Here is a 24,221-nt window from a genome sequence, read left to right as displayed (position 1 = left end):
TTATTCGTTGTGATTCTGTGACAGGATGGACAACCCTGTCCGCGTGTTGCTGGGGAGCAGCTGAACTTGCCTTGACACCATCCCCTTTCTTTATCCCAATTGCGCCCTGTGACTGGATCACTTATAAATAACTTATTTGTGGCTGGATCATATAGAAATAATTTATTGTAGAAATGTATTTCAATCAGAGGTGCAGGCACCAATGTATAATTTTAAATGCACTTGCGTTACATTGGGATGTGTTTTGTATGCAAGTGTCATTGTTTGGGTTTGTAACATTGCCAGAGGAAGTGTGTTTGCTGATAGCAGGAAATGTAAAGTAAGTTTTTATGTGAAGTGACAAACACCTGTTTAGCCTGTATACCCAGCAGGGGGTCGCTGTCTGGCTGTCTGGTGTGACTGCTTCTCAGATAATGCAAGTATCAAGTTTTAGCACATAACAGAGAAGTGTAAATATTGTTAGCTTTGCATTGCATGTAAATCCATGTTTGGGCAAACAAATTGCATCATGATTCTAAAAAGCCCTGTCTTGTATGGAAAATTGTTCTTTCTTGCATCATCTGACCTGCTCCTGGTACCTTCAACCAGTGTGAGCAAATAACTATCACTTGCATCAAAGACCTGCTTGGAAACTTCTCTATTCCTGTAACCTACAGATTAGACCCAAAATCTAATCCGGTCCCGGCTGTTACTGAGGTTTGGACCCAGCTTTTTTGGTACCACCGCTCAGCCCGCTACCCATCAGCACTGGCCAGTGTGATAGGCCAGGGGGGATACATCCACAGCATCCCTGATCTATAGGAAGAGGTCAGGAGTACCAGCCCACGTACACCAGCAAGGGGTACATTAGCAGCGTCAGTGTCATGTTTGGCTTATGGAAAATAGATCCCTAGGCTCTGCTGAACATGGCTTGGCCCACCCACAGGCGCGGAGTCTAACAGGCAGGTGGTTTTCACCAGGCACCCTCCCAACGAGGTATGGTCTTTGCGGCACCAAACTTGCAGGTCACGGTCCTGTGAGTGGGTGAACAGCAGAACGGTGTTGAGGAGACGGGCGAAGCGGGTAGAGAATAGAACCCACAGGTATATGGTATGGGAACAGGAACACTAGAGATAAGACTGATGGGCAGCAACAAACAGCGGGAGTACAGCACTGGAGTTATGCTGAGCACACACGGGAAAGCAGAGGTAGCTTAGGGAGAACAGCCGATGAGTCACAAAGGCAGTTGCGGCTCACAGTGATAGCGGTTAGAGAACTGGAGCTGTCACGATGAAGTACATCAGAGATGGTATAGAAGTACTGGAGCAGCAATAGTTCAGTACAGCAGGAGACTGAGAGTAAACTGACGTGGTGAAGGTAACTCGTAGTAACAGCTGATGAGTCACAATAGTAGAAGCGGCTCTGAGTGGTAGCGATGAGAGAACTGAAGCTGTCGCGATGAAGTACACTGGAGATGGTAGTAGCAGTGCTGGAGCAGCAATAGTTCAACACAGCAGGAGACTGAGAGCAAACTGAAGTAACGAAGGTAACTCGTAGTAACAGCTGATGAGTCACAGGTGTAGTAGCGGCTCTGAGTGGTAGCGATGAGAGAACCGGAGCTGTCACGATGAAGTACAGTTGAGATGGTAATAACCGTACTGGAGCAGCGAAGGTTCAGCACAGGCCACGAACAGAGAGCAGACTGGAATAGCAAAGAACTACGAGGAGAGCAGGAACCAGAACCACAGGCTGCAGGAAGTGGGCTTGACGAACAGGCATCAGACAGGTGAATCCAGGAGGTTTAAATAGTGCTCCAGGAATGCTCAGCCAATGACAAGAGGAGGGAGGTCCAGAAGTGCAATAGACCTGCACTTGTGCAGAACTGAATGTAGCTGAATGAATGAATTTTGTCTGATGCTGGAACATGGCAGTATCCAGATGAATGAAATGCGGGTAAATGAGACAGGTACTATTTGCAGGACCGAAGCGTTACAGTCAGTTTCCCAGAAGAAACCCGGTACTGGATGCCGGTAAGGAGTCCAGTGGTGGCAGCATTTGTAAGTCCCTCTTATTGTGGCAAGGGGGCGCATTTGGGATAACGAAAGGGAACAGTGGCAAAGTAAACCCAGCCGATCCTCTACAACAGCAAACAGAGTGGCATAGCCGGCACATCCTGTCACAGATTTCTAGTGGCAAGCGGTGGGATAACCCCGGGCGGCTTTTCATTCACCAGTCATGAGAGCCGAGTTATTCGGGAGAGGAATAACTGCAGGGGCACATGCAGGATTTGTAGAGGGGGGTTTCCACACCACGCCACCAGTGGGCGTGACCAGCATGCATGGGGGCGTAGCTATAATTTTAGACAGTGCTTGGCTGCTCTCCAACTCTTCCTATCCCCATAATATACATGGGCAATGCTGCATGTACTACTGCTCGGTTCACACAGCTCTCCCTTTTCAAGCAGAGCCCTGTGAAGCGGGGGCAGGGTCCTGCCACCTCAATTATACAATGCCCCAGGTTTGGAGGGGGTTTCCAGGCACTAGGAAACCCCTTCTCGGTTTGCCTATGAACTGCAGCCAGGAGAACGCACAGGATGTCGAAGTACAGTAAAATGTCCAAGGCGGACCTCGAGATACTGTGCCAAGCAAAGAAGTTAAAAATTCCTTACACAGCAACAAGGAGCGAAATGAAAAAGGCGTTGAAGGCCTGGGATGCGCAGTACGGGTCAGCATAGTGGAGTGGCCCCAAAGGACTGTGCGGACTGCAATGTAGTAACAGCGCTATCTTATTACCCCCAGAGACCTACCGGCAGAAGTTTCGGGACTTGGCTAAAAGCACCCATATCAACCATGAGGAATTTGCCAACCAGTTGCGGCAGTTGGCAAGAAGATGGATTAATGGATCTGACGCCAAGTCCTGGGAAGAATTAGTGGACTTAATTTGCAGAGAGCAATTTCACCACCGGTGCACGCCGGAGGTGAAGTAGTGGGTATTGTCCGTAGCCTAGCAAACCTGGAAAAAGCGTCCCAGTTGGCGGATCACTATGTGGCAGTGAGGCCACACTGGCAGAAGCGCCATATTAACGGTCAACACCAAAGGACTGCACAATCAGGGGGACACCCCTCTTCTACTCGTCCCCAAAAGCAAGTACCTAACACTTCAGGTACCATTCGCCAGACACCGCCCCACCCTGTCCCTGGCAGTTATCAGAGACCATCGGAGCCCAGGCTAGAGAGGAAGTGTGACAGCTGTGGGCCTACTGTAAGTCCTGTGATGTGTGTCAGCGTCTCGGGCACCCCAGTGCTTGTGCTCCCCTCAGGTCATTGCCAATAATTGGGGAACATTTTCAGTGAGTGGCTGTGGACATAATAGGTTCCCTGCCTATGCCCAGTAGATCGGGGAAGAGGTACATCCTCAACGTGGTGGACTACGCTACTCGGTATCCAGAGGCTGTATCTCTGTCCTCCATAACTGTGGAAAAGGTATCAGACGCGCTGCTAGGAGTACTTAGCAGAGTAGGGTTCCCTAGTGAGATCCTAACCGATCAAGGGACACAGTTCATGAGTGAACTGGTCCAGTGTCTCTGGGCAAAGTGTGGAGTGTGGCAACTCCATACTGCCCCCTACCATCCCCAGACTAATGGACTGTGCGAGGGTTTAAATTGCACTCTGAAGCACATGCTATGGGCATTTGTAACTTTGGAGGGTGGGGACTGGGAACGCTACCTGCCTCACCTCCTGTTTGCTTATCGGCAGGTGCCGCCGGAGTCTACCGGTTTCTCCCCCTTTGAACTACTATATGTCCGCAAAGTCCGTGGACCTCTTGACCGGTTCCGGGAGTCTTGGGAAGGGGAGCTACCCACCCAGGATGTCTCTTTGGTGGAGTATTGAGTGTTGAAGCACAGAGATCGGTTAGAGAATCTCATGGGGCTCGTGCAAGCTAACCTAGCGGAAGCGCAAGCAAAACAGAAGACTTGGTATGATCAGGGCGCGCATACCAGAGTGTTTGTGGTAGGCCAGAAGGTCCTTGTTCTGATGCCAACCCGCCAGAACAAGCTCTGTGCTGCATGGGCTGGACCGTACACGGTGTCAAAATGCCTGAGTGACATCACTTATGTGGTGTCATTTGATACTGACGGTAGGCAGCAGCAGACCTACCATGTAAATGTGCTGAAGGCATAACACAAGCGTGTGGAGTCGGTAGCAGTGGTTTGCTGCTTACCAACTGAGGAATCAGGAAGTGACCCACTACCTGACCTCCTCGCGGATGCCAGAGCTGAAAGTGGTGTAGAGGAAGTGGGCTGAGATGAGCAGTTGAGTGCCCGCAAGAGGGAGCAACTTGAGGCAGTGCTGTGGCCCTTTGCGACTCAGATTAGTAGAAAGCCCGGTCGAACTTCTTTGGCGATGCATCATATGGACACTGGTGAGCATAGGCCAGTTAGGCAACCCGCTTACCAGAGGCCAAAGAAAGTATATACAAGGAGGTACAGGAACTGTTGAGCTAGGGGTGATCTAGCCATCGCAAAGTCCATGGGCGTCCTTTGTTGTATTGGTTCCCGAGAAGGACAAGACAACGTAGTTTTGCGTAGACTACCACCGGTTGAACGAGGTGATCGTGTCTGGACCTATGCCATGCCCCGAATTTATGCTCAATAGATGAGTTAGCTGGAACAAAGAATATTTCCACCTTTGACTTGAGCAAGGGGTATTGGCAGATACCGCTGACCCCTGAGGCTCAGGAACGGTCTGCATTCATCACCCCATTTGGCCTATTCTAATTCAAGTCCATGCCATTTGGGATGAAGAATGCGCCAGCCACCTTCCAGTGTTTGGTTGATTACCTGCTGAAAGGGTGTAAAGGCTTTGCTCAGTCGTATTTGGATGACATTGCCATTTTTAGTAAATCCTTGAAGGCTTATCTGAAACATGTATGGCAAGTGTTGGAGAATATTCAGTGGGCAGGTCTGACCATCAGAGCAGACCAGTGTCAAATGGGGATGTCAGACATGCAGTACCTGGGTCATCGTGTGGGGGGAGGTAGGGTTAAGCCAGAACCAGCTAAGGTAGAGGCAATCCGAGACTGGCCCCGGCCCACAACCCAAAGACAAGTACTGGCCTTCTTAGGGACCTCAGGGTCCTACAGACGTTTTGTCTCAAACTTTAGTACTGCAGCGAAGCCCCTGACAGATCTCACTAAGAAGAAACTCCCCAAAGTGGTTGACTGGACACCTGCTTGTGAGCTGGCATTTCAGCTGTTAAAGGAAGCCCTGGTTCGTGCTCCAGTACTGTTGGTGCCCGATTATGACAAGGACTTTATTGTACAAACTGACGCGTCACAGTATGGACTGGGAACAGTACTTAGCCAGGTGGGACCAGATGGGCAGGAGCACCCTGTGGCCTATTTGAGTATAAAACTGGTACACCGGGAGGTGGGGTATGTCACAATTGAGAAGGAATGTTTGGCCATTGTGTGGGCAGTGAAAAAACTTCAACCTTAGTTGTATGGACGACATTTACTATAGTGACTGATCATAAAACTTTAAAGTGGCTACAACACACCTCAGGGGAAAATGGCCGACTGTTGCGATGGAGCCTTGCACTTCAAATCTATGACTTTGACATAATTCACAAGCAAGGAAAGGCTCACAGCAATGCGGATGGACTGTCTCGGCAGGAAGAGCCGGAACCTCCTGGTAACCCCTGGTAACCCTAAGAGCTGCAGACCAGGAGACAAATCGTTGGGACATGGCACACTGGTTGCCCGCATGGACAAGAAGGAAGGGGAGGAGTGTGACTGGATCACTTATAAAAAACTTATTTGTGGCTGGATAATGAACTTGTCTATTCCTGTGATTTACAGATTAGACCCAAAATATAATCCGTTCCCGGCTGTTACTGAGGTTTGGACCCAGCTTTTCCGGTACCACTGCTCTACCCGCTACCCAGCAGCTCTGGCCAGTGTGATAGGCCAGGGGGGGGGGGGGGAACCATCCACAGCAACCCTGATCAGTCGGAAGAGGTCAGGAGTACCAGCCGACGTACACCAGCAAGGGGTACATTAGTAGTGTCGGTTTCCTAGAAGAAACCCGGTACTGGATGCCGGTAAGGAGTCCAGTGGTGGCAGCATTTGTAAGCCTCTTCTACAAGCAAGAGGGAACATTTGGGATAATGAAAGGGAACGGTAGCAAAGTAAGCCAGCCGGTTCCCAGCTACAGCAGACAGGGTGGCATAAGCGGTCCATCCTGTCACATGCCCCTCTAAACGCAGTAGGAGGGGCTTCTGCTGCTGCCACCACTGGACTACTTTGTGGCACCTAGAACCGCGTCCTTCTTGGAAACTCGCTGCTGGGACACCCCTTTGCTGGGAATATGGGCTGGTACACCTGACATCTTCCTTTAGATCAGGGTTGCTGTGGATAGTTCCCCCTGCCTTATCATGCTGGCCAGAGCTGCTGAGTAGCAGGCAGAGCTTTTGGTACTGGATGCTGGGTCCCAACCTCAGAACAGCTTGGTAAAGGATTAGATTGGTCTAATCTGTAGGTCACAGGAATTTACAGCAGGTAAGTAGGTTTCAAAGCAGGATCTTGAAGCAGTGATGTTTTATTAGCTCAAATAAATATAATTATTATCTGGCTACACAACCACCTACTCTAATCTATACTCAGTAAATCAATAACAAAATTATCAGTGATACCTACAGCCTATTAGCTGAAATATACACCAAGAATTGTATCTACATTGCACAGTTTATTCTTTCAGTTTTAAGTTCATGCTGAGTGTGAGGCTGGAAATGATAAGAAATGACCTAACCCAGATGCCTCATCTTTCATCAGGTTAGAGGACTGTGATCTGACCTCATCCTGCTGTGATGATCTCCGCTCTGTTCTTATTACACCCCGGTCTCTGATCAAACTGGATCTGTCATCTAACAATCTGCAGGACTCTGGAATACAGATTCTGTGTGAGGGACTAAGACATCCAGACTGTATCCTACAGGATCTGAAGTAAGAACTGTCTTAGTATTTATATAACTCTCCTCTCGGTACAAGACATAGACCACACAAAGCGAAATCATAGAAACATTAGCTACTGTCATTTCCTTTTATTTGAGTATATATTTAACACACTCTTCTTCTATTTCTTAAGTTAGTAAAAATGATTTATTTATCTTTTTTATTAATAATGAGTATTTTGCATTAGTTATTAGTATTACTAGTTATATTATAAGTTGATGACAGCTTACTCTCTCATTAGGCATTTGACGAAATAGACAGATGGATGACACATGTATTCCTCATACGTAACCGTTTTTGGAGACACCTTTAATACAATGAGTCAATTACTAAGTGAAAGTGGCAGTGTAAATGCTGTTTTGTGATGTTACATGGCTAATTTTACACAATTTCACCTGTTTTAAGGCTAAGAACCTGATTTGCCGAGCAATGTGCCGGGATCTCAGTGAGTGATAAAGTGCTCGTCCGATAGCAGGAGTTGGGTGGATTGGGGTGTTCCCTTCTGAGTATGGATTAGACACATAAGTGCTCCTACTATCACACCCATATTAATAAATACTAGAATTCATACATGGATTGGATTATTGTAATGATATAAAAGTGTGAAGAGTGTTTATTTTTATTGGGGTAAAGGGCGCTGTCCCTATTTTGCACAGCTGTTCAAAAGGACTTTTCTGGGTGCTCAGAGATGGTGGAATCGGGTCTGGTCCTGTACTTGTTCTTAGAGATGTGCGCAGACCTCCGTTCTTTTGGTTTTGATTCTAGTATTGGCCAAAAATCCTTATGTGTTTTGGTTTTGGATCCGGATTTAATTAATAATGTTGAAAAATCGATAAAATCATGTGATATGAGCTGTTTTTTGTTTCTATGTTATTATTTATAGCAGTAACATTCATTAACAGTCATTTGCAGTCTATTTTCTAATGATCTCTTCACAACTGTCCAAATTTTCCCCAATATTGGCCAAAGGCTGCAGCGAGCTGGATGGCTAGAATTAGTGACAGAGCAGAGACACAAATCGATCTGTACTTAACGCTGCTGCTAGGCTTATTTTCCTCTCTCGCCGCTCCACCTCTGTCTCCCCACTCTACCAAGCCCTTCACTGGCTCCCCTTCCCCTACAAAATCCTTTTCAAGCTCCTTACTCTAACTTACAAGGCCCTCGCCAACTCCACTGCTCCCTACATCTCTAACCTTATCTCTATTCATACTCCATCCCGCCCTCTGCGATCGTCCAACGATCGTCGCCTCTCTTCCCCTCTGATTACCTCTTCTCACGCACGTATCCAAGACTTCTCCCATGCCGCTCCCCTCCATTGGAACATGCTCCCCCGCTCCATCAGAACTTCCCCTAATCTGTCCTCTTTCAAACGAACACTAAAAACCCACCTTTTCTTATAAGCCTTCCAGTCTCATGCCTAACCTCCCACCGGTCGGCTACCTCTCTCTCTCATCCTTTCTTCCCTTCTCCCCCTTCCTTGACTCCATCTCAGTTTCTCCCGTCTCTCCGTCTCATCCTTGTGTCTGTCTGTCTTCCCCTGCCTTTAGATTGTACGCTCCTCTGAGCAAGGCTCTCCTATCTCCTGTTTCGATCACTTTTAACTGCGCTCTCCAGCTACTCAGTTCTCCTCCTCTTGGTCCTTCTGCCCTCTGTCTCCTCTCGCTTCTCTCCGCTCCTCTCAGTGGCTCTTAACCTGTCATCCGTGCCCACCCTCATGGGCCCAAGTTACCTGCCTGTACTGACTTTTCCCCTCCCTCTCGTTAGCTGAGCCTGAGCACCCAGAATTATAGTGCTTACTGTTACTTGTACTGTGCTGTTTCACCTTGTACTGTGCCATTGTTTGTCCTTGTACGGCGCTACGGATACTTTGTGGCGCCTTATAAATAAAAATTAATAATAATAATAATGGTAGTTTAATACAATGTACAATTCCTATGAAACATATTGGCACAGCAGAGTGCATAAATTATCTACATGCTGTTGCTGAATGCCAAAAATACCCAGACATTTTATGGGCCAAAGACAGCGTCTCCTGCACTGACCTCTCATTTTTTAAAGAAAAACCTGCACCACCACATATATTGTGTGTGCAGAGTATAGTACGTGTTCAAATTCACCCAGTCGTAATGCACACACAATATTGGCTCCATTATCAGCAATGATGAATCCTGAGGAGAGTCTTAGTGGGTTGAGACATTTTGCTATGACATTCCTCAGATTTTCCAACAGAATGATACCGGTGTGTTTCTTAGTGAAACCAGCAATACAAAGAGTAGCTTGCCTGTGAATGACCTGGCATTGTGTGCTAGCACTACTATGCTGAATGGATGAGGAGGAGGATGATGATGCTGCTACAGGCGCCGCTGCTGCTGAAGCAAGACACCTACCCAAGAGGTACTTTTGTTTGGTTTTATGCCCTGGCATGTCAAAGGGCGTATCATGGTCATTAGGTGGTACCACTGGTGACTGTCTTACTTCAACACAAACATCATCATCCTCATTATCTTGTTCAAGTGCAACACATTAATTTTTAGATCCACAATTATCCCCCCTCATCTTCTTGCACATCTGCAAGTTCAAAGTAGTATCCTCAATTTTTATGTCTAAATCATCGTTAGTACTCATTCTCACAAATCCAAATGGTTGAGAAATTTTGGAAGGAGACTCGTCTATAATTGCAGTGTCAGATTCTGAAACATCAGACCCATGTACAGCACTCATGGACACCCTTAGACTCTCTCAGAATTCTGTGAGGGCCCAAGTTCTTCAGCTGAAGTGTTCCTTTCATCCACTGATATGGCACTTTTGCCACATGACTTTTTTTACTAGTAGAGGTCGAAAAAGTACTGATACTGGGATGCACCTGATCTGTAGACTGATCCATGGTGACAAGACGAGTCATAGTTATAGTCACCACCACACCAGGGGAACGCCCAATGAGATAATGGAAAGGAGGGAATGTCACCTTACAGTTCTTCTGACACTGCTCCAAAATATAATGCAAAATAAACCATTGAACTTAAAAAGAAAACAAATAATTTTTTGGGGTTTTTTTTTTTAAGAGGTGGGGTGCTGCTCAGAGTAAAAGAGTACCCTGTTTAATGGCTTACTGAGGATGTCACTGATTCTGCCCCTCACAATGTTGCAATCATATTGAGACAATTGCGATTTTCAAAGCAAGAAATCTATATTTATTTTCTCCACTACATAGTTCAGATGTCATACTACTGTCTACATAAACTGCAATAAAATCACATATATTGCAGCTATATAAATTTCCTCTTTCACCCTGTCCAACCCTCTACAAGTGATTTTCTGAGCACAGCATTGCACCCACCCTCCTCCCCACATGCTATGTCTTCTAAAATGGCATATGGAGGACTATATATATATAAATGATATCAATCCAAAAGATTGTAAGATCCAATATTCTACCGGAAAGGACAATGTGCCTTGTTTTCAGAACCGAATGTTGTGAGAGAAACCAAGTCATGACTTGGTTCAACTCAGAGCCCCGAAATTCAGATCTGTCGGATTTCACAGAATATGAACCGCTCATTTCTACTTATGATATGACGCATTGTGCACCTTCCGGTTGCGCTGTTTCTGGAAATGTGCATTTCTAGACGCATCACATCCAATGTAATAAAACCTCTATACACACAGAAGTGACACATATAATACAGAAGTACCGGTGTCCCCTCACTCTGATGATTAATGTAAGACATAAATGAGGATAAACCGAACAATACATTAAGAGAGAAACAGAACACTGTTGTGAGGATACTGGGTTTAACGTAACCTTCTGCGCCGCACAGCTGGCCTACCCGGTACCTAACCAAGGTTCAAGATCACCCAGGCAAATATCCAAATTAAAATAAATAAGTTTATTTAACAAAATGGTAGCACCAAACTGATATAAACATATTTAAATAATAACTTGAAACAAATAACACTACAGTCTGGCACAGACAACATACAGGGTATAATGAAAACACCTCACCAGTTTCCTTGTCACTTTCAGGGACTGCTGTTTATTAATCCTTGTTTCTCCCCCTCTCTCATTTAAGGCTACCAGCAAAGATAGCGACCCTGAGTCACTGTCACTTCGCTTTCGGCAGCCACACAGCTCCCCAAGACCTGGAGAGGTAGATCAAGGCAACGACAGGGACCGATTGTCCCTTTCCTGTCGGGGCAGAGATATATATTTCAACACCAGCCTGACTTCAGCTATCACTTGATAGTGAATGCCAATTTGCTGTTTTTTAAAGGCAGAAATGACCTCCATAAGAGTTTAAGGACCTGCCTGATTGGTCCTTTTACTGTGTTTACCTTTTCACAGGTAAACATACAGACAAAGGGATAGCAGATGAGTCACTCCTGATTTAATTAGGGACAGGTATTGTTCTGTGGCTATACAGCAGAGTTTGTTAAAACAGGAGAGATCACAATCCAGACACATTTACATTTAAATACACAATGCAGTCCTCTGTAATTAAACATAGAGCTCTGTCTGTGGATCTTTTCCCTATCTTAATACATGATACCTCCTGATGTGATGTACATTCATACAGGACTGGTGGACAATAATCCTTTTGCCTAGGCTGAAACAATGGACTAGTCTGCAAGATAAAAAAGACATGCTGGCAGACATTTTAACTACTTTCAAATAGAATATATACAAGTTTTAAAATGACTGAGAAATATGGGGAACCGGAGGGTAGAAAAGTATATGTTTTTATAGTCCACAGTTTGTGAGAAACGAGATGCAGACTAGTTGAGGTGATATTAATACCTCATTTCACCACATTTCTTCCCCATTTTTTTTAGTTCCAGGGTGGCTGTGGTATGCCCCAAGCATACTTTCTCCCCCAAGTCCAAAGTCTCTGGCCTAAGCCACTGAATTAACACGCTGGGGGGGTCACCTGGGTCCGGGGGGATTGTAGGCCGCAGTCTATAGTTTATGAGTTACCCACCTGTGTCTCAGGGAATTGGGCCAAACAAATCCAATGGTGGAAGGGCCTGCTCGATTGGACAATCGTCAAGTGAAACAGTACATGTCAATATGTCCGGTGGCACTACACAAGTCTCAGCCAATGCAGTCACTGAGCAGCACTGGGGCAAACTCCAAAAGCAACATTTCTTTCTCCACTAGTCTGTGTCCACGGAACTCACAACCCCCAGCAAATCTATGTGGTGAAACAGGGTTACTGCACAGCATTCTCCTTTGGCCTTTCCCACCCAGTAAGTCCCAGCTGGCTGCAGAGGAGTGTAACAGATTCTGGATACTTCTACTACTAATCTTGATTAGCGCTGGCTTACCTGAGGTGCGGAGTCTAACGATCTCCCCGGTGTTCACCAAGAACCGCCGCAAGGCGGGGTGGGCTTCGCTGCCAGGAGTCGCAGGTCTCGGTCCTCAGGTTCGCCCCACGATGTAGTACAGCGGAGTGGAGCGGAGGTTGCGGAGTCAGACAAGCCGGTTCTGTACATAGGAATGGAGTCAGGCAGAATCAGGAGGCAACTCGGAGTCAACCAGCCAGGTTCAGTACACGGGTCACAAGAAGAGAGGAATGGTCAGCAAGTTGGGTCGGTACACAGGGATAGGAGAGCCAGAGTAGTCAAACAGGCAGAGATCAGCACACAGGAAGACACAGGAGACTGGAAGACACAGCAATCCACGAAGCACAGGAGCCAGGAACAGGTAAGTGTTGCTCTGACACTCAGCGAGTGTCAGAATGAGGTTTTTATTCTGACAGGGATTCAAAATCCCCGCCTCTAGGTTGAGGTCATGTGACTGCCTCCGGGTGCGGTCATGTGGTCTGGGATGCGGAAGTGCGGCTTTCGGAGCGGCGGGGTAAGTCCGTTACAGTACCCCCTGCCATAAAGGTGGACTCCGAACACCTAATAGGGTTTTAAAGGAAATTTTTTATGGAATAATTTAAGTAGACGGGGAGCATACAGATCAATGGCTCTTACCCATGAGCGCTCCTCAGGGCCGTAACCCTTCCAATCCACCAAGAACTGTATAGCACCTTGAACTTTATGAGAATCTAGGATAGTTTTAATCTCGTATTCGACTTGATCCCGATCCACAACAGGAGGAGAATTCCTTATTGAGGTGGAGAATCTGTTGGTTACCATTGGTTTTAACAAGGAGACATGAAAAACATTGGGTATGCGTAAAGAGGGAGGCAGACTCAATCTAAAGGCTACGGGATTAATAATCTCAGAAATAGCGAATGGGCCAATGAACTTGGGAGCAAATTTTTTACTGGGAACCTTTAAAACGAATATTCTGGGTGGATAGCCATACCCTGTCACCGACTGAAAAACTTGGGGTCACTCTCCTCCTTTTATCGTAGAATTTTTTGGAACGAGTGGTTGCTTTCTTTAAATTTATCTTGGTCTGTTCCCAAATAGCGGAGAAGTTACGAAACCGAGAGTCCACCGCCGGAACTTCAGAAGATGTGATTTGCAAGAAGGTGGGTAGTCTAGGATGGCAGCCATAAAGAACAAAAAAGGGGGAGTTAGAGATGGCCTCATGGAAATGGTTGTTATGGGCGAACTCGGCCCAAGGGAGAAGGTCCATCCAGTTATCTTGGTTACTTGAGATAAATATTCTTAGAAACTTCTCTAATTCTTGGTTAGTTCTCTCTGTAGACCCATTGGACTGGGGATGATATGCGGAAGAGAAGTCAAGCTTAATTCCGGACTTATTGCAAAAAGACCTCCAAAATTTTGATATGAATTGTGATCCACGATCGGAAACAATATGTTGAGGACAGCCATGGAGGCGAAATATTTCTTTAATAAAAATATTGGCTAAGGAGGAGGAAGAAGGAAGGCCTTTAAGAGCAATAAAGTGGGCTGTTTTAGAGAAGCGATCCGTTACCACTAGCACCACAGTACAGGATTTGGAAGGAGGAAGGTCTGTGATAAAATCCATTGAGATCTGTGACCACGGGTAATCAGGAATGGGTAATGGGAGCAAACATCCATAAGGCTTTTTCCTAGAGGTCTTGTGTTGAGCACATTTGGAACAAGCAGAAACAAATCTCACATCGTCCAGTAAAGAAGGCCACCAGTAACTTCGGGACAACAAGTCCCAGGTCTTGCGGATGCCGGCATGCCCAGAGAAGAGAGAGTGATGAACCCAGCTAAGGAGTTGAGTGCGCAGACATGGCAAGATGAATGTTTTGCCTGGAGGACAACCCTTGTTCAGGTGTGTAGTTGCCAATACTTGGCAGGGGTCTACAATGAATTTATTGTCTTCCAAGGGTTCCATGTCGGCTGGAACAAAAGAGCGAGATAAGGCGTCTGCCTTTGTATTCTTGGATCCAGAGTGAAAGGTGATGTTGAAATGAAAGCGTGAGAAGAATAAGGACCACCTTGCTTGCCGAGGGTTTAGACATCGGGCAGTGCGTAAGTATAGCAAATTCTTGTGGTCGGTATATATGGTGATTGGAAATTGCGCCCCTTCTATTAGATGTCTCCATTCGGAGAGAGCCAGCTTGATGGCCAGGAGTTTTTTGTCGCCAATTCCATAATTCCTCTCAGCAGGTAACAAGCGACGGAAAAAGAATCTGCAGGGATGAAGTTTGCCAGAAGGGCTTCGTTGTGACAGTACGGCTCTAGTACCAACGGAAGAGGCATCTACCTCCAGGACAAACGGACGTGAACAATCCGGCTGTTGAAGAATGGGTGCAGATGAGAAGAGAGACTTTAATAATATAAAGGCTTGGATAGCCTCAATGGACCATATACTAGCATCAGCAGATTTACGGGTCAATGTCGTGATGGGAGCCACAAGAGAAGAATAACCTTTGATAAATTGACGATAATAATTGGAGAATCCTAGGAAGCGTTGGGTGGCCTTAAGACCAGAAGGTTGGGGCCAGTCAAGTATGGCTTTCAATTTGGTGGGGTCCATCTGCAGACCGGTGCCAGAAATAATATATCCCAGGAAAGGAATTTGTTTCTGCTCGAAGGTGCATTTTTCTAATTTGCAAAACAGATGATTTTCCCGGATACGAGAGAGGACTTCCAGTACATGACTGCGATGAGATACTAGATCTTGAGAAAAGATGAGGATGTCGTCCAAGTAGATGACTACGGATTGATACAAGAGGTCTTGAAAAAGCTCATTCATAAAGCCCTGAAAGATGGCCGGGGTATTGCATAACCCGAAGGGCATGACCAGGTACTCAAAGTGGCCGTCTCGGGTGTTGAACGCCGTTTTCCATTCATCCCCCTCCTTAATGCGTATGAGGTTATACGCTCCTCTGAGATCAAGTTTAGAGAAGATGGTGGCACCCTTAATCAGGTCAAACAATTCGGAAATCAGTGGCAGAGGATACCGATTTTTAACGGTAATGGCATTCAGGCCTCTGTAATCTATGCAAGGGCGGAGGCCCCCATCTTTCTTTTTTACGAAGAAGAAGCCAGCCCCTGCTGGGGAGGCAGACTTGCGGATGAAGCCCCTTTTTAGATTTTCTTGGACGTACACCTCCATAGCCTTAGACTCCGGGAGGGAAAGGGGGTAAACCCGGCCCCTGGGAATGGGTTTACCAGGTATCAGATCAATGCCACAATCCCAGATTCTGTGAGGAGGAAGTCTAGTGGCCTCTTTTTGACAAAAAACATCAGAGAAGGTTTGGTATGGTTCAGGCAAAAGAGTCACAGAAAATTCTTGGGAACGTTTGGGACTATTCGGAGGAACCAGTTTCTGAAGGCAGTGAGAGAAGCAGGACTCTCCCCAGGACAATATGTGACCTGATTTCTAATCTAAGGTGGGGGAGTGGAGACGAAGCCATGGAAGTCCTAGGATGACTGGGTTGGTAGATTTCTGAATTACTAGAAAAGAAATCTTCTCCCGATGAAGCGCTCCTATCTGAAGCAGGAGGGGAATGGTGCGTACCAGAATGGACCCCTCAGGAATTCTCCCCCCATCAATGGCCAGCAGAGGGATGGGTTGTTCCAAAGCTTGTGTGGGAATGACGAATTGTTTAACTACTGCGGCAGAGATGAAATTTCCTGCGGCTCCGGAATCAAGAAGTGCCGACTGCGGGAAAGTCTTTTGTCCTAACTGAAGGGAAATGGGAATAGACAGGCAATCCACGAAGCACAGGAGCCAGGAACAGGTAAGTGTTGCTCTGACACTCAGCGAGTGTCAGAATGAGGTTTTTATCCTGATAGGGATTCAAAATCCCCGCCTCTAGGTTGAGGTCATGTGACCGCCTCCCGGTGCGGTCACGTGGTCTGGGATGCGGAAGTGCGGCTTCCGGAGCGGCAGGGTAAGTCCGTTACAAGGAGTAAACAGACCTAAAGGTCCTGTAGTCAGCTCTCCCCCCTCAAAAGCCAAGTCTCCATTGTTTAAAGTTAACACATTGAGCGGTTCTAGCAGAGTACCATCCAAGAAATCTGAGGTCTGAGTTTTTCTTCCCAAAGCATCCAAAATAATCTGGAACAAGAGTCGGGATACATAGGGGCTTCTCACTGCCCGTGCTCTTCTCCTTCTCTTCTGGCGCATCTGGAGGCAGCATTTCCTTCACAGAGCGGGGTTTAACTGGACTGGAGAAACCACTGCCAAATCCTAGGTGCAACTCTGTTGGAATCTCGGTTGCGGTACCCAAGTTTACAACAGGCTGAAGGGAGGTTACAGTATCACTCCAACTCTCTTCCCGTCAAGGTAACACATCCTCTGGCCCGGTGGCGACAATATGCTGAGCCTCCTCTGTTCTTATCCCTGCCAGCCTAGCTTCACTTGGGAACTTCCCCGGCTGATCATGCTGGGCATCTGCAGATGTCAGTTCAAGGACAGGCTCCAATACTTCTCTTGTGGACGTACTGACCTCCTCCTGGAAATCTTCCACGGTCTCTGACAAGGTGGCTTCTTCCCGAAATGAAAGAAGCGTTTGCAAGTGACAACTCCTGATGTCCACATGATTAGGAAAAGTGTTCCCTGCTGGTTTCATACAGTCCATTCTGTGTCCTTCTCCCTTGGATGGGAGGGTTTGCAGTCTGTATAACCTGGCATTCACCTGTTCAATGCTTGCCTCCCTCAGTGTAACATTCAAGGCAGCAGGTGGTTGGAATTCACTTACCAAGTCCTCATGCTCCAAGTCCGCAAATAGCCAGTCATAACACAGCTCAGGCTGCTCGCTGAACGTTTTGCTGTTACCTTCCCCCAGTGAGGAGAGAAGGGATAGCAGGTGTTTCTTCCTGTCATCCACCTGGTCGAGGGCAGCCTCCTCTCCCTGTTGACCTGGAACCTCTGAACTAAGCGCTCAAATCTCTTGGCCCAATAGTAACATCTCATGGGCTGTCCACTCCCGCGCCTTCTTCCACTCAGGCAGTGTCACCATTTGCAGGGCTCTGGCCTCTGCCTGACATGGCACAAACACATCAAACAGAAGTTCCAATTTTTCCTGCTTGTGAACTCCTTTCCAGCTGTTGACCTTATTTCAGACCATGTAAAGGTGCTCCCAGGGCGAACAGACCCATTCATCTCTGGGGGACAGCGGCAGCTCTGGGTCCTGGAGGTTTAATGAGCTGCCCCCATTTATGCTGGTTCTTGCTCTATTACTTCTATGGCCCTATCTTCCCCTCTTCAGGGCCATCTTTATGGTTGAGCTGATACCCACTCTAATTGTTGTGGAGCTGGGACCCACTCTACTCGTAGTTTGGCTACGACCCTCTGCTGCGTACTCTGTGGTTTGGGTCCCACTCTACTTGCTGTGAGGTTGGGACCCACTTTACATGCAGCAGGGTAACAGCATACTCTGTGGGGCTGGGACCCACTCTACTTGCTGTGGGGCTGGACCCACTCTGCTTGCAGTTGGGCTACGACCCACTGCAGCGTAATCTGTGAGGCTGAGTCCCACTATACACTTCCAAATCTCAAGGCCTTGGCCCAAAATCTCACATTGCTGGCTGGGTGCATGGACCCACTTCCAGGCTGCTCTGTAGTTGGACCGTAGCTCCAACCTACTGCAGGCGTTAAACTTCTTCAGTGGGGCTCCTACCCACTCTCATACACGGTGGAGCTGGGACCCACTACCACGCACTGTGCTCAAAGGACTTCCGGGCCTTGAACAGTATCCTTACCCAGTCCTTTGCTTAAAGAAACACTCTCCTCACTCTATCTTGCAGGGTGTACAAACCCTCGCCAAGCCTGCACCTAGGTGGATCACCGTTACCATTCTAGGCCCCTTGTCTTTTACCTGGGCACACGGCCCCACACTCAGTACTCCCAGTAGGCATTCGCACCCTCACTGTGCCAGTACTTTTCTCGCCCTGCATTACACCCAAATGCCACACTTATCTTGCATCTAGGCAGGCCGTAATCCTAGCCTAATGCAGAGGTCACCTGTCTGTGATCCATCTTGTGGGACACGTACCACTATTCTTTACTGCCCAAAGGGTGAACGCACCGACCGGAGCCAGTACCCTTGTTGCTATTTGATCCTTTTGCAGCTGCCAACTACTGGTTACTGGTACCCAAGCAACTATGGGGAACCAGAGGGCTAGAAAAGTATATGTTTTTATAGTCCACAGTTTGTGAGAAATGAGGTGTGTTACAGGTTGAGGTGATATTAATACCTCGTTTCCCCACAACTGGAAATGAGAGACGGGGTGGTAATAAAGTGCTAGTATATTGGACTTTGATGTGACATTTTTACTGTTCCCACCAGGAGGATTTTCTGCTGTATCCAGAAACCTACAAAGCTGGACGCAGATTGATTTTATACCGTTTGTTATATTTTATGTTTGTAATCAGATATGGTGCGATATGTAATATACAGGGTCATATAACAGCGGGTTTAACTAAAGAAATCTTATTTTACTATAATGTGTACTGTTTGATAAAAAGACAATGGAAGCAGCTGTCACATTATATGATAATAATATGGGTTGGGGGTGAGAAGATTAGTGTTGATTGGTGAATGTCCAGGCAATAATGGGATTTTTAAATATAAATAATAATTTGATATTTCTCTTAGCTGTGGCTTGATTGATGTAAGAAAGCTCTGATATATGATTTATGTCATCCTAAAGTGAATGATAATAAAAGCGCCTGCAGTACATGAAAAGTTATTCTGAGGTCACATGATCTATTACTGATCAATACTCTAAGGAGACATTATCCAGCTACACATCCACCTAATGTAATCTATACTCAGTAAATCAATAACAGTTTCAGCTGTGACTTCATGCTGAGTGTGAGGCTGGATATGATAAGAAATTACCTAATCCAGATACCTCTTCTTACATCAGGTTACATTGCTGTGATCTGACCTCATCCTGCTGTGATGATCTCCGCTCTGTTCTCATTACACCCCGGTCTCTGATCAGACTGGATCTGTCACAGAACAATCTGCAGGACTCTGGAATAAAACTTCTGTGCGAGGGACTAAGACATCCAGACTGTATTCTACAAAATCTGACGTAAGAACTGTCTTAGTATTTATATAACTGTCATCTCAGTACAAGACATGGACCACACAAAGCAAAATAACAGAAGAATTTTATAATGTAATTTCCTTTAATGTCATCTGAGTATATTTTTAACACACTCTTTTTCCATTTATTAAGTCACAACCATAGATTAAATTTGTTAAAAGTTTTTAGTTTTATTAATTAGTTTTTTACATTAGTTATTAATATTACTACTTATATTATAAGAAATTACCTAATCCAGATACATCATCTTTCATCAGGATAGTGTACTGTGGTCTGACCTCATCCTGCTGTGATGATCTCCGCTCTGTTCTCATTACACCCCGGTCTCTGATCAGACTGGATCTGTCACCTAACAATCTGCAGGACTCTGGAGGAATCTGGAGTAAAACTTCGGGACTATGTGAAGCCGCCTCTGCAGCTTCTGGTGAAAGATAATTGAGTTACATCTGATAAATATTTTACATTCAAAACTGTATTTATATTTGTACTGAACGTGTGTCTGTTTTACCTATATATACGGTTTGTGGGGTTAATGTGAATGTCATGCTGATTGGGTATATGAGCAGGTTCTTTCCCCTCCCGCTTATTGTTACCTCGCCCTTTGTCTGTCATGATGAGACATGATCAGGGGTTAAAATATCGGGCCGGGTTATGCCCCTGTTAGGCCCCGACCCTGATCGCTCCCCTCTTCGTTGGTGGGGGCAGGTAACTTTAAAATAAATAAATAAATAAATAAAAATGCTCACATGACTGCGGCGCTCCCCGACTTCTCTCTGCTCCGTTCACACTGAATGTCGGGCCGACGTTTAGTGAGGAGCGGCACAGAGAGGAGTTGGCAAGAAGAGAAGAAAGAAGCCGATTGAAAAGGTAAGTGCAAGAACGGAAGCAAGGGGGAGTAAAGGCAGCATAGCAGAGAGTGAAAAGGGGCAAAGGCAGCATGGCAGAGAGTGAGAAGGGGCCAAAGCAGCATGGCAGAGAGTGAAAAGGGGCCAAAGCAGCATGGCACAGGGTGATAAAGGGGGGGCCAGGAGAAGGGGGGAGCAAAAGCAGCATGGAGGGTGCAGTGTGATCATAAGGAGGCACAGCTTGGTGATGAAGGGGCACAGTAATGTGTGTGTGTAATGGCACAGTGGGCTTGTGGAAATGTAATGTATGTGGTAGGTGGTGGCTATATAATGGGTGCTATTTTGTTTGTGGGGTGATGGTCGGGCAATTTAATTTTATAATGGGGTCTATTAATTTAAGATGGGGTGGTTTGGACGCTATTAATTGAATGCGGGGCTGAGTTTGGGAGCATGAGGTCTATTTATTAAATGTGAATGTGAATTATTTAATGGCAGTGATGGTTGCAGGAAATAGGTATATTTTATTGCTATTAATTTATTGCTGGTGCTGTCTGGAGGGAGGGAAAGGTTTATTTGTTAAATGGGAATACTATTACTTTAATGTTGGGGCTGAAGGAAGGCTAAGTATTAATCGTGGGTCCTACTGATTTAACGCCGTTGGAATATTCTAAATGTACCAATTTTTTTTCCAAATAGGGCCCCCAACATTCCAGGATCCAGACAAGCCACAACTAAAGAAACCAGCAGCCACAGATGGTGAAAGTGACAAGAAAAGGTAGGGCAGTCTGTCAAATGTTCTGAGTCTAGTAGGACAATCTCAATTTTTGATGACTCTTCTGCCCAATCTAAGGGGCAGGCCAAGACTGTGTACTCTTTATATACACACTGCATTCTTTATATACTATACTATGGTGCTAGATGTCCTTCGTGGGCACTCCCCATCTAGTGTCTGGTCTTGCTTCTTTGATTGCTGGCCACACCCTCTCTGGTGGGCCCCTAGCGTTGCAGTCCTCCGGTGGGCCCATCATGCCCCAGTCCGACACTGCTTGTAGTAGCCACCCAGGATAGAGTAATATCTGCCTCCCTGTCTATAAATGTCCAGGAACTTATTTCCCCAAATATAAACAGATTGGTCGAATAAAGCTGCTGTAGTCACTATACAGGAGATGTACTTTCCCCCCTGACTCCAAACCAAACATGTATGATAATCACTTCCCAGTGCTTCATGCCCAGTGGTCCATCAAAGTATAATGGAGTCTGATATGGATAATCTATTCACACAAAATGGAAGTTAACTTAAAGCTGGTTATAAAATAATAGTAGGATGCGTAAGAGTTAATGAGCTACAGTGCATAGATATATTGACAAATTAGGTTGTTTTTCTGCTCTTCAGACAATGTTGCTTAAGTTGTATGCGGTGTATGAGGACATGTCTAAAATATATTACATAGCAAATGTATTTAAACTGAAATGTGCCCTCCATTGTTCATGTCAGGAAATTGGGAAGCTGTGGTACAGTAAGTTAACACCAGATAAGATGTGGCAGGGTCTACTTGGATGTCTGCCTATATCTGGGGGATGATGGGAGATGTTGAGAGATACTGATATGTGGAGTGATATTATTGGTCTAAAGTCTTATATGATGTTTTATCTATGTATTAGTTTGTGTTTTTAGGGCATAAAATGCTTGCAAAAGTAATATGAAATTAACATTGTTATTTATAAATTGAATGGTCTGTATTGTGCATACATAATAAATTGATAATATTCTGAAGAGACTTTGTTTTTTGGATTATTTCTGAATATTGCCATAACAGAGTCACCCTCCTGATTAATGTTAGGTGTCTGTCAGGGTGGGGCCCAAAAAAAATATTACATTAATAGATATGAATGTAGATGATTTCCCCTCAGACAAAAGTGATCTATAACGTTTGGCCAGTCAGCCCAATAGCAGATGTGGTGCCGTTGTTTAATAAGGGAATGAGATCACAACCAGGGAATTATAGACCTGTAAGCCTGACATCAATAGTGGGGAAACTACTGGAAGGTATATTAAGGGATAGTGTTCAGGATTACTTGGTGCGCAATAAGATTATTAGTGGGAATCATCATGGATTTGTGAGGGATAGGTCATGTCAAACTAATCTAATTAGTTTCTACAAGGAAGTTAGTGGCAACCTAAACCATGGTAGTACAGTAGATGTGGTCTACTTAGATTTTGCAAAGGCCTTTGATACAGTGCCACACAAGAGGTTGGTTTACATAATAAGGGAACTGGGTCTAGGAAACAACATTTGTGCGTGGGTTGAAAACTGGTTAGAGAATAGGGAACAGAGAGTTGTGATAAATGGAACATTTTCTAATTGGTTAAAAGTTTTAATTGGTGTACCTCAAAGTTCCGTGCTGGGGCTGCTCCTATTTAATATATTTATGTTACGTCTCACTGGAGACAACTACCAACCGATATTGGCACTGGCCTTCCAAGGGCGCGGAGTCTAACGGACCCCTCTGTCTTCTCCAAGAACCGCCGCAAGGCGGGATGGTTTCAGCTGCCGGAGGCCCGCAGGTTGCGGCCCCTAGGTTAGCCCACCGGCGTGGTAGAGTGATAGTAGTGAGGTGAACGGTTCTGGGAACACAGTAAAAGGCCTCGTCTAGCTAGATATTAAACAGCTTAATTGTAAGAAGTAGGAAGCCAGACGTACCTTACTGTCTAGTAGAGAGGCACGAGGAGACAAACACGAGAGGAGTCAGGAACTGTAGCCGGTTCGGTACACAGAGGGTCAGCCAGTGCGTGTAGCCAGGGATTCATCCAATGCAGGGTTAGTCAGACAAGCCAGGTCGTACACAGAGGGTCAGCCAGTGCGTGTTGCCAGGGATTCAGCAGTTGCAGGGTTAAATAGACAAGCCGGGTCGGTACACAGAAAGTCAGCCAGTATTCACAGGGAGAAGTGCACAGGGAAAGCACAGGGATCAGGAGTAGCCAGATGCTAAGTACACTTGTTGCTCTGACACAGGAGAGTGTCAGAGTGAAGACTAAATAGTGGGGGAAGTATGAATTCCCCGCCTCTCAGGTCACGTAATCAGACAGACCTAACAATTTATTAATGACCTTGGTGATGGTTTAGAGAGCAAAGTTTCAATTTTTGCAGATGACACTAAACTCATTAAGGTAATAAAATCAGAGCAAGATGTAATTTCTCTGCAGAAGGACTTAAATAAACTGGAGGATTGGGCGGCCAAATGGAAGATGAAGTTTAACATTGATAACTGAAAGGTTATGCATTTAGGGATCAATAACAAGCACACAATCTATAAATTAAATGGGATAAATTTAGGAGAATCTATAATGGATATGGATTTGGGAGTGCTCGTAGACAGTAGACTTAGCAGTAGTGCTCAACGTCAAGCAGCAGCTGCAAGGGCAAATAACGTATTGGCATGCATAAAAAGGGGCATAGATGCAAGGGGAAGACTGTAATTTTTCCACTGTATAATTTGTTGGTAAGACCTCATCTTGAATATGCAGTACAGTTCTTGGCACCATTATATATAAAAGTCATTTTGGAACTAGAAAGGGTTCAGAGAATGGCAACAAAATTGATAAAGGTTATGGAGTCATTAAGTTATGAGGAAAGGTTAGCCAGTTTAGGCATTTTCACTTTAGAAAAGAGGCGTCTAAGAGGAGATATGATTACTATATACAAATACATTAGGGGTCAATACAGAGAACTTTAATGGGAACTTTTTAACCCAAGGACTATATGTTAGGAACCCCTCCAGTTGGCACAACACAACCCAGAATCTACTCTGCCAATCAGGTGTTCACTGGAGCCCCTGATGGTGGGGACAGACTGGGCCGCAGACTGACAGAGGGTCGTGAAGTGTGTACCAGCTAGGGAGAACCCAGGCAGTGGAGTGAGGTCC

General features: G+C 45.8%; 1 protein-coding gene across 7 annotated transcripts in view; it reads left to right on the top strand.

The window, feature by feature from the left end:
• The window catches only part of LOC142102719 (NACHT, LRR and PYD domains-containing protein 3-like), a 175,939-nt gene extending 153,868 nt beyond the window's left edge, over window positions 1–22,071 (top strand). For 3 of the 7 annotated variants that reach the window (XM_075187358.1, XM_075187354.1, XM_075187355.1), the window contains 3 exons: window positions 6,811–6,981; window positions 19,267–19,437; window positions 19,710–22,071. In XM_075187358.1, the coding sequence (XP_075043459.1) occupies window positions 6,811–6,981; window positions 19,267–19,437; window positions 19,710–19,887 (520 nt within the window). In that variant the 3' untranslated portion in view covers window positions 19,888–22,071. The remainder of the gene's footprint in view (window positions 1–6,810; window positions 6,982–19,266; window positions 19,438–19,709) is intronic. The other 4 variants (XM_075187361.1, XM_075187359.1, XM_075187356.1 and 1 more) reach the window with 2 other exon arrangements.
• The last annotated feature ends 2,150 nt before the right edge of the window (window positions 22,072–24,221 follow it).

Source organism: Mixophyes fleayi, chromosome 1 (genome assembly GCF_038048845.1).
Source record: "Mixophyes fleayi isolate aMixFle1 chromosome 1, aMixFle1.hap1, whole genome shotgun sequence".
NCBI classification, from domain to species: Eukaryota; Metazoa; Chordata; class Amphibia; order Anura; family Limnodynastidae; genus Mixophyes; species Mixophyes fleayi.
This window is presented reverse-complemented; position numbering and strand designations above follow the sequence as displayed.